Source organism: Strix aluco, chromosome 20 (genome assembly GCF_031877795.1).
Source record: "Strix aluco isolate bStrAlu1 chromosome 20, bStrAlu1.hap1, whole genome shotgun sequence".
In the NCBI taxonomy this organism is placed as follows: domain Eukaryota; kingdom Metazoa; phylum Chordata; class Aves; order Strigiformes; family Strigidae; genus Strix; species Strix aluco.
This window is the reverse complement of record NC_133950.1, coordinates 16,451,426-16,462,508: the sequence shown is the minus strand read 5'-3', so window position 1 is coordinate 16,462,508 and position 11,083 is coordinate 16,451,426. Positions and strand designations below refer to the sequence as shown.

Sequence of the window (11,083 nt, the reverse complement as noted above, 5' to 3'; positions counted from 1 at the left end):
CAAGCTCAAAGAGTGGTCATCGGTGATACAAAATCTAACTGGTAACCAGTTAAGAGTTCTTTAGGGGCTAGAATTGGTTAACTACTGTATTAGTGACCTTTATTATGTGGAGTCCACGCTCAGCAATTTTCCAACAATACTAATTTGGAGAGGAAGGAGAAACAGTCAATATGCGTGAGAATAGGGAATGCTATTCTGAGGGCGCTCGACAAACCAGACAAGTGGGCTCACAGAAATCTCATGAAGTTTAATCAAAGCAAATGCACCATCCTGCACCTGAAACAATCCCCCCACACAACAGGCAGGCTGGAGCCAACTAGATGGAAAGCAGCTTTACAGGAAAGGACCTGGGAATGCTGTTGCACAGCAAATGGAACAGGATTCAGCCCTTCTGACAAAGGTGGCCAACTGTACACTGAGCTGTACTAGCCACGAGTTCAAGGGGAGAGATTCTTCACCTCTGTTCTGCGCTCAAGGCTACATCTGAGTCTAATGTTGAGTTCCCCAGTACAAAACAAACTGACACACTGGAGCAAGTCCTGTGAGAACCCGAAGAGATGGACAGGGAAGTGGAGTACAAGATGTCTGAGAAACTGAGAACTGAGTTCAGCCTTCCAGAGAGTGGTGGGGAAAGGGAAGGTGGCCGTGGCAAGGGGTGGGGAGGTACTGCTACTGCCTCCAGCTACAGAGTAAGAAGGTACAGAAGAGGCAAAGTCAGACTCCTGTCAACAGCACGCAGCAGGTCAAGAGCCAATGGTCACAAACTGCAAGAGAAATTCCAACTAGCTCTTCTCCACCGTGAGGGTAGTTTAAGACTGGAACAGGTTACCCAGAAAGACTGTGTCCAGCTTACCTAGACAAAGTCCTGAGCAAACCATGAGACCTTACCCTGCTTTAAGCAGGCAGTTGGCCTTCCAGATGCCCCTTCAAAACTACATGAGTCTGAACTTCTAAATGGACCTCTGGCCAAGCAAGACAGTACCGCTGCAGCAGGCACCTCTGGTGTTAATACAGCTGCCAGAGTTTGTTGATACAGACTTTGGGAGATGCTGCTGCCACTGCAAAGCAAATACTACAGTTTCTTAAAAGCTGTGAAGTACTAGTTGGAAAGGGATTCTGCCACAAGTCTTTTGGAAGTTGCAGAAAATTTTAAACAAATTCAGAACTCTAAATTCTACTTTTCTGCATTGTCCCATAGTATGCAAGCAGAAAAGCATGATGAAAAGCATCCAATACACACTACACTGCTCTTCTACCCTTTTAGTTTTATAAATGAAGTTTCAGCCTGTTACATAGCAGCTGATGAATATTACAAACACAATTAGTAAACAGTTATTTACAGACTGTCTCTTGAAGACTTCCAAGTAAAAGTTCCACCTGGACATTTCCTAGCTAACGATACTAATCCACTAATGACAGAGCTCTTTAAGGACATAGATATGTGCCTCCACAAAACAGATGAAGGAATGAAAACATGACACTGGTGTAAAAACTAAAAAAAGCATCTCTGCTCTCACATGCACACATCTGTCACACACTGAAGTGTCATACTATTAATGCACCCAGATGTCCCTTCATAGGAGAGTTCTAATACATTCCCAGATCAGTACAATGCACATAACTTTGGGGTGTTAGCAAACAGAAAAAATATGACTGAAACTCTGAAACTACAGTAAGCAAATGTTTCTTGTTTGCTTTGCTTCCCGTCTGAGTCTTCAGCAGAAGTTAGTAACTTCTTGGCACTATTTTTAGATAGAGGTTGGAAAAGATGCAGCTTCTGTACCCTTACACCTACATAAAGGAACAACATAATTCAACTTACCCATGATGTAAAGGACTAAAAGCCACCCGATGTCTAATTTTCACAAAGAAACAGTTTGTTATGAGGCTTCAACGTCCCAGGAAAAAAAAAAAACAACAACAAAAACCTCTTATGTATCAGTTGTTCATCCATCCATCTTTACACCTGGAAATAGCCTTCTTTTCAGTTCACAACAGTCTCCTTTTTCTTCAACATCAATCTGTATTCCATGCCTCTGTTTTAAAGCTTTCCAACATGCCTCAGCACTTACCACTTAAGTAATTCAGAACAGCTGTGGGTTAACAAAAGAAGGATCACCCTTCTTAAACTCACACGTCCCAAAAACCCAGGTGACAGTCATTTGGATCAGCAGGACTCTAACAGCTATGTTTAGTGTTACACTACATTACCACTTTAACAAAGACTATTTCCAAGAATACAAGGGGTTCCTTTTTTTTTTTTTTACAATTGAAACTGGTAGATTTTACTCAATTACTTTCACAATGTATTTACCTTTTACTCAACTTGGCACATACAAATTTTGTACCCAAACAATGACATACACACTGCAAGAATTAAGCAACGTTACCTTTAATACTAATGACTGTAGTTATATTTTTTGTACATAGGTTGAAAACTGTGTATAGCCTTTTGCATTATTTGAATCAATTGAGAAATACTAAACAGACTCATTTTACATTTTCCAGAAGAAGTAATACCATCTGCTCTGATCCTTGGTATCATTAAATGACTTTTGGCTCTGCTACAAATTCCCGTCTCCGTTAAGAAGAAATACCTCTAACAAGCAGCAGTTCCAGTGCAACAGCTGATGTGTTTTCTTATCCTGCCTCTGTGATTATAATGAGTTACAGTGTTAATGCCAATGCAGCTCTTCATCTCAGAGATGCTGTCCCAGGCCATCTTTTAATAGGCACCACTAAACATAGCTGTATTTTTTTTAACCATCAAGTACTTCAAAGATACAAATAACCAAAAAACAATTAATTCTTTCTTCAGGTAGTTTATAGGTTCACTGTACTACCTAAATCATATCTGAAGATGAGTAAAGAAAAATAGAGAGAGTTGGAAATCGGTACACCAAATTTCTAATTTCTGCACGGTCATTCCCTAGGCCTTGAAGAACGCCCTTTCATAGTTACTGGCACGTGAAAGAGTTATCCTCTCCCTGTGCCTCAGCTCTCACATCTGACACAGTTGCAGTAGAGACTTTACCTGAGGAACCCAGTTCTTAACTGGCACTAGACCACTGTGGACTCTCACAAGGTACCTTGATTTGGTTCACAAATCAAATGCATTTACCTTTGTACAGTACATAAAAGGGCTGTTCTCCTAAATCTCTGTAAGATGTAAGCTTCATGTGGAAGTGATTTTAATATGACCTTTAAATTATATCCTCTGCCTCCCCATGATACAGGTAGCTCTCCACCTTCCCTCCTTACAACCGAGGTCTCGCTTGTGAGCTTACAGTACGGTTTGATACAGCACCTTGTTAACATTCACAATTAATGATGAATTATATCTCCACAGTGTTGTATCCCTGATGAGGGATTCTCTGGGAAGGTTTCCTTGAAGGGGCACCCGACAGTGATAAATGAGGGCGACATCCATGGGAACATTCACACTGTTCCCATAAGCACGCAGGACGGAGTGGACTGAAGTCTGGATCACCTTTCGTGGATCAATTATCATTTTCCTGGGATTGATTACATCTTTCCTGTCAGGCTCCCTGTGTACATGCTGTAGTATGTTAACACCCGGCACAGTGTTCCAGGATGAAATGTTGAACACATGAGTAGATATGGTTTCTGGGAAGATATGGTTCTCAAAGAGGAAAATGCCAGTCCCTGGGTTTTGCTCCTGAAGACTGCTCATCATTGTTATCCAGTCTGGGTGCTTAAGGGGAAGAATTATTTCATCAGCATCATTAAGAACCACAAACTTGCTCCTCTGCATGTTACGGTATATACAGTCATTTAGAGCTGTGATTTGTCCATAGTAGCCAATGTGTGTTCCATCTTGCATAAAGTGCCACTTAGAAGAAACCTTGAGGTGTGAGTTTATTGGCCAGGGAATTACCTCTACAGTTCCTTCTTCCATATAAAACTTCAAGACTTTCTCCATCAGCTGGCTGCAGTTGTTCTTGTAGATCACCACTTTCTGTACCCCAAGAATCTTGTACATTTCTATACTTTGTATAAACTGCAAGACATTGTTGTAATTTCCAAACATGGCAGAGATGCATACAGTGAAGTCAACAGAAAAGGTCTCAGCCTTGCGGTTTTTAATTTCAAACCTTGGCAGCTGGTCAATATTTCCATGTGGAGACTGATGAATTGATACATGTGTTGGATCACAGTTTTCGGGTTCCAAACAAACTATATCTGCTGCACCGTAAGGAAATCCAAATCTATCTGAGTGAACATCAATTTTTGCTTTTGATACATATATCTTCCCATTGGGCTGACAGCAGAACCAGCAGTATAGTTGTTTTACATCTTCGTGGTGAACAATCCCAATCACACGAGTGGTTTTACTTTCTCTGTCATCGAAGTATGGGGCTATAATAAAAGTTCTGTTATCTTTTAATGGTGTTATTGTGCTATTGGTAATTTTCCCTCTACATCTGCTACCTTCTTGAATTATTTTTGGCAGGTGAGAAAGTCTCTGTAACCTAAGATAAGAAAGTGTGACCATTGAAGTTAGAGTAATAATGCACACAGCAGCAGCAAAGTAAGATTTTTTCCCACCACACAACATTTTGATTGTATCTAAATGCTGATGCAAATTTCTTTGTCCTTGTACTTTATGCTGCCGCATCTGCAGAAGAGAAAATATGTAGTATGAGATAATACTGACTCGCGATCATTGCTCAAGAATTTCACAAACAAGATGGGGGCAAATCTCTATCACTGTGCACTAACATAATCAAAGACTCAGCTACTGTGCTTTTATGAAAATCCTATCACAGAACACACATTTAATGGGATGGACAATACTGTATGTGACACTGAATGCCTCTATGTGTCGGATGTGTGGAACAGTTTCTGTACATGGAGGGTTCTGTGAGAGAACATGATAGAGGTCTACATACAGGAGAACAAAGAGTCATTATTCATTATTTTCTATAATCCACATTCTAGAACATCCAATTAAATAATTAGACAGTAGTTTTAAAAGCAAAACAAAAGTTGCTTTTTTTTTTTACCCTACACAATGTATATGTAAAGTATACATGCAAAAAACCTCAACCTGACTTCTCACAGACAAGTTAGGGGCAGATATATAAATTAAATTTATACAGAATTAATCAAGTTCAGAGATTGTGCATGATGGTCCAGATACAATGTGTAAGGTATAATTCCCTAATTTGCAGTTCACCACAGATGCGAAAATACATACAGAGGAAGGTCAATTCATATAATTCAACAGAAGACAGGTGAAATCTATGTGGGTACAAAACTTCTCAGTTTATCAGCTCTACCCTACTTAGCACTGTACAAGGCAGAGCTTGCAGGGAAAGTCGCCTCATATGATGCTTGCTAGAGATCTGGGCCTCCTCACACTGCATTAATGCTGGCTCAGCTCCTGGCAGAGTTTGGGGGTCAGGTCTTAAACTCTTGCTGCTGCAGGAACAGACAGGCATTCCTGAGTACCTGGAGGGCCAGTCTTTAGCAGCACTCATGGACTAGCAAGTGTTAATGCCTGACAGAGAGCTCATGGCACCCTCAAGCAGCAATTTCTGCAAGTGGAACTCGGATTAAAGTTTCCTCCACAAATTAATCTTTTGACATCCAGATAAAATCCATAAACAGTAAGGTGACAGCAAGTCTTTTCAAAGGCCTGCTTGCACCACAGACATTCTTGGAGGAAGAGTGCCCCAGATTAATCAAATTCATGTTAGATCAGAAAACCGGACTGGTAGAAGACAATACCCCTGCCAGCGAGACTGCCAGCGAGAAGTGTGTGGTAAAATGCCAAGATGGAATAAACTGATTCTATTGCACAAGATGAAGAAAATGTTTCTAGTAGGCATGTCATTGCTGCATAAAGCCAGCTGCTGAGAAAAAAAATCATACCATTAAAAGACCCAAATTTCTAGGTATACATCTTATAGCTAAAACAGGTAGCAATGTCATAGGTGTACACAGATATTGGAAGACTCACATATTTCTTGTCCTTTCATTTACTTCTAAAGACTCTTAATAAAATCACTTGCTCAAGTACTTAGTAATCTAAGTATCTTCAGAGAGTATGCACATGCTAAGTATCTAACAGTATTTTTCCAAAGCATATTAATCATTCTAAAATAATAAGTAAACCTAATATTTTTTTTTTTTCTGCATTTCATACATTGTGTAAAGCTATTTTGAGAGCCTCTATCTTGGTACTGTTTTGTGATGGAACAGAAAACTAGCATTTTCAGAAAGTAGTAAGTTACAAAATTAAAAAGAACCTAAATCCATACTTTTGATCCAGATATCATACTCAGCAGCTTCATCACTCTGGAAGTGCTTAAACTCACTGGCAACTTCACTGCTTGGCTTGAAAAATTCCCCTAGGGTCTGGTTTTCTGCTTAAACAGTGTGTTTTCCAAGCAGTAAGATCTAGCTGCTGAATCTCAACTAAGTTCAGGCAAAAAATAATTGTCCACGCCTTCAGAATAACGTGCAATATTTTCACAATTGCTCTTTCCTGAAAAAGCAACGTAAGGAAAACTATGGTCACAACATAGCCCTTAAAACGCCCCATTTGCCAAGGCTGGTATGACTTATAGCAGCCTTTCCTAGCTACCAAGAAATTGCTTTACAGACCAGAACAGTCATAGGACACCAGAAATCTCACTACATAGCACCAGGCACAAAGCAGAACAGCAGCAATCACCGACTTGTCTCTGAAATGGCGAGTGTCCCCACAGAAGTCATTAGAATTTAAAGCAGAACTGCGGAGCCCGCTACTGTCATACAACCTTCTGCTGGAGATTTGCCACTGAGAACAACTCAAATTTTACAAGACTTTTTATTAAATATTCTGAAGTCAGACAAAAAGTTTCCCCTGAGCGTTCTTATTCCCAGGTTGTTATGTATTTTAGCATTCTTGCAACACAGAGTAGGTCACATTTAACACTTTTTCCTCAGTCTTATCTATTTATGACTTAAAATATTGGTCAGTCTTACAGAGTAAACAGTTTTTACTAAACAAATATCAAAACATGTCAACATTAAACAACACAATTCATGTATTACCTGTTAGCTCTACTTTTGCTAGCTATAAATAATGAACAATTAAAAAAAATAATCTTTTCAACTGTGTTTTGAACAGTGAACATTGGAAAGGAAAAAGTACCTTTTAAAGCAGATAGCTGAGTGAAGTTCTGTTCAGTCCTCCATTTATTTTTTGCTAAAGCATAATCTGCAAATTGTTTATTCTAACCAGATAAAAACATAAATATTTTTAAGATAAATTGCAAGAATTGTTCAATACAGAATAATACTGAGGAAAAAAAAAAATGCTGGTACAGCACCTAAGACACTTGCTGACACATTTATTTCAGATGGTTGGTATTCTTTAATGTCAGTAACAGCAGCCACACCTACCAGAAAAACAAGTTTTCCTTCTCTTGAGCAATGCATAGTTGCCTCCCCAGAACTTAATTTAAATTACAAACTTGAGTGTGGAGTTGTTGAAGCAAATCACACCTAGCTGCTCAGGTGATTTTTTTAAGGCTACTTAAGCTTCCTTCTGGAAATTAATCCTGCATGTTGATGTATCTGCAGTTTACACACATACTTAAAGAGAACTAGAAAAATATACTATATATCTGTATTTCTTGGGCAATCTTCTTTTTGGTAACATACTATAGGCCTAATAGGTAAATACATATTCTCATGAGGAACTGTGAAAGAGATCTGAAACAACAGCAGACTCTAGAAGCAGAAGAGCAAAATACAGAACTCAAGACACACCGAACACAGAATCTTAAAGAAAATATGTAATTATTTGAGGAGTGAAATTCATAGTTTTCCCAACATGAGTCATGAATTTTGATCCCCCGAAACTAACAGCAGATACGCAGTCAGAAAATACATAAAGTCAGATTAATTAGGAACGTTTATATTTCCTCAATATAAAAAGTACTTGGCAAATTTTAACTTCAAGAATATGCTTCCATCTTATTTAGAAGAGTTTATTTTATAATAACAACAATAATTCAATCCTGTTTTGTGCCTTTTATTTCCAATTACTATTCAAATAGAACACGATACAAATTATGCAGATTTGCTTTAATACTAAATTTAGCTAATGGTATCAATGGCTACTTTGCACCAGTTTGGTTTTTTTCAGTATTCCCCTTAACAGTAAAGAGCTTTTCTTCCTCCCTGTTGCATTTATGGACCGCAGTCATATCACCTTCCAGTGATCTTTGCTACTCTTTCATTAAACAAGACAAGCTGTTCTAATACCATTTCATAAGAAACACACTTCCTTGACCAGTTTCTTCTGTGCAGTTGGCCTGGTTTCAATTAATCTCTAGCACAGAAGACTAGAAATGTCTGTTCCTTGTCCATTTGTACATGACAGTGATAAGCCCTCATCATTGCTGGAAATTTTCATTCTTAACATATGCTAGGATTGTATTTTTTGCAGATGCACCACACTGCACAGATCTATCTGAGCTTGTCATCATCTGAAGATTAATACATCTACCCAGTCTTTCAGCCAAGTGCTGTTACACAATGCGTTTTCTTCTGCAGCAAGGTGTAATAAAGAGCTCTTGTCCCAGTCATGTTTAGGTTGGACAGGACCTTCAAAGGTCATCTAGTTCCAACCCCTCTGCTGTTGGTCAGGGACATCTTTCACTAGATCAAGTTGCTCAAATTAATCACATTTCTCCTTATTTATTTTGTCATAGCCCTTCTAAAATCTACTCTAAAACCTTGTATGTGACCAAGATTGCACTTACAAACTTGCGTATACTTAAATCTTTTTCTCCCTTCCTAAACCGAGGAACCGCTCATGCTTTCTTTTGCCACGTTATACTACTACGCTCATGACACATTTATTAAACACCCTTTATAGGTTCTTCAGTAGCTTGTCTGTCTTCTTAGAATTCTGGAATGGAAATTACTCAGTATCACCTTCCAACTGGAATCTGTTTTCACCTTTGCTGTACAACTTCTATTTTCAGACCTTCTTTTCTGCCATCTTTCTTTAGTAAGACACTAACACAATTAGTGTTGCCCTTACTAAAAGGTGGAACAAAGTGCTAATTTAGTTCAAGAGACATTCCTAGGTCATTATTAATCTCTCCCACATCTTCTCTGCACTGTGGCCGCCTTCTGTAATTTGTTTTCTTTGCATTGAGACAGCTAAAGACCTTTTATGCTGCTCATTTCAGTATCTTTGCAATGTCTATACTGAGTGTAATTTTTGGTAACTCTCAGCTTTATCTCCCAATCTAGGGTGAGGCTAGTGGGCAACAGACGACAGGTGACTGCGAAGTTTCAGTTGCTAATACGCAGCATGAGCTTCAGTGGTATAGGAACAATAAACAGCCTAACCCTTGGTGTATCCAGGGTCTAACTAAAAAGCCACCACTAACAAATAGCCTTATTAATTTATTATTTATGGAAAAAGTTATTCTCCATCCTCTGATTTATCGTTTTTGCCAAAAGTAACAACAGAAACCAATGGTGCTTAAATAAAAATTCCAAAGACTAACAGTCATTGACCATCTTTATCTAGATTGTCTTTCTTTTGCTAGTTTATCTTTTTCAGAAAGACTCTTTGAAACACCAGTGTCCTTCCTCTCTTATACGATCCAAAGTCAGAAGCACATCGTTTGAAGGATTAAACTGCGGGCAGTATTATTCCACTATTTGTAAAATATTGCTCTAAAAAATTAAGCTGGCTGTTTCTACTCTAAATACAAAGAAGGTAAGCCAGACCAATAGACAGTGTTGCTATATACTTAATTTGTGCCGTTTAAACTGACAAACCACACATTTCCCTGTACAGTCATAAACTTCTTTGTAATAATCTGCTGTATAACCTGAAGCCAAATTTCTCCTACTGTAAACAATTAAGACTGCGGCCTTTGAAAAGAATATCAGACAAAGTAAAAACTGCATGACAACATTTAAAAGATTGTTATTTCAACTTTTTGTCTTTCACATTGTACTTGTTCCAGCTGGAACAGAGTTAATTTTCCTCACAGTAGCTCGTGGAGTGCTGTGTTTTGGATTTGTGACCAAATCAGTGTTTAAAACACACTGATGTTTTAGCTACCACTGAACAGCGCCTACACAGCGTCAAGGTCTTTTCTGTTTCTCACGCTGCTCCCCCCCCCGGCCCGTCCCAGCAGTAGAGCGGAACAAGAAGCTCACAGGGGACACAGCGGGTCTGCTGAACCAAACTGACCAAAGGCCTCTTCCACGCCACACGCTGCCATGCTGGGGGAGGAGGAGGAAGGGGGAGACACGCAGCATTATGGCATTTACCTTCCCAAGTCACCATTACATGTGATGAAGCCTTGTTTTCCTGGAAATGGCTAAAAACCTGCCTGTTTATGGGAAACAGTGAATAAATTCCTTATTTTGCTTTGCTTGCACACGCTACTTTGCTTCACCTCAACCCACGTGTTTTCTCACGTTTGCCCTTCAGGTTCTCTTCCTCCATCCCACTGCTGGGGTGGGGGGAGCGAGCGAGCGGCTCTGTGGTGCTCAGCGGCCTACCAGGGTTAACCCGCAGCGCAGGCAGACACCACTCCTTCAAGGAGTTACGCATTCCTTAAATCCAAAATTAAGCCCCAGGCTTGGCATATATTCAGCTGGATACTTCAAACATCTGGGCTTACAATTAATACATACCTTTAACTTACCATTAAGTGGTCAGCACCAGTACCCAAAACGCTGCTACTGCTGACCCCCATCTCATTTGCTGTTTCTCGAGTGGAAATAGTCCCGCGCCTGTCGAGCCTCCGCAGGTGACGCCAGTGCCGGGACCCAACCGGAGCCGCGGCCCGACGCCCTCCTCGGTCCCAGCCGTCGGACCGGCCCAACACGCCCCCGGCAGCGTGCCGGCCCCCCGCGGCCCCCGGCCCGGGGTTCGCCCTGCCCGGCGCGGGGGGAGGCCGCCGGCGCCCCGAGAAGCTGGGCCGGGGCACCGGAGCCCCCGCGCCCCCTCGGCGACAGCGGAACGGCGAGACCGGCCCCGCGCCGCCGCGGCCCCGGCACCTGCCGCCCGGAGAGGCGGCGGCGGCGG

General features: G+C 40.6%; 1 protein-coding gene across 3 annotated transcripts; it reads right to left on the bottom strand.

Annotated features, from left to right (window-relative positions):
• Positions 1-2,376: 2,376 nt before the first annotated feature.
• On the bottom strand, positions 2,377-11,072 carry LOC141932569 (uncharacterized). Of its 3 annotated transcripts, none has more exons than XM_074846312.1 (2): positions 10,701-11,072; positions 2,377-4,639 (listed from the first exon to the last, which is right to left on the bottom strand). In XM_074846312.1, exons 1-2 carry the CDS (start codon positions 10,749-10,751, stop codon positions 3,284-3,286), a joined length of 1,407 nt encoding a protein of 468 aa, XP_074702413.1. In that variant the 5' UTR covers positions 10,752-11,072; the 3' UTR covers positions 2,377-3,283. The 3 variants fall into 3 exon arrangements, with proteins under 3 accessions (XP_074702413.1, XP_074702416.1, XP_074702415.1); XM_074846315.1 differs by having other exon boundaries at positions 10,690-11,059; XM_074846314.1 differs by lacking the exon at positions 10,701-11,072 and adding an exon at positions 7,166-7,247.
• Between the last annotated feature and the right edge of the window lie 11 nt (positions 11,073-11,083).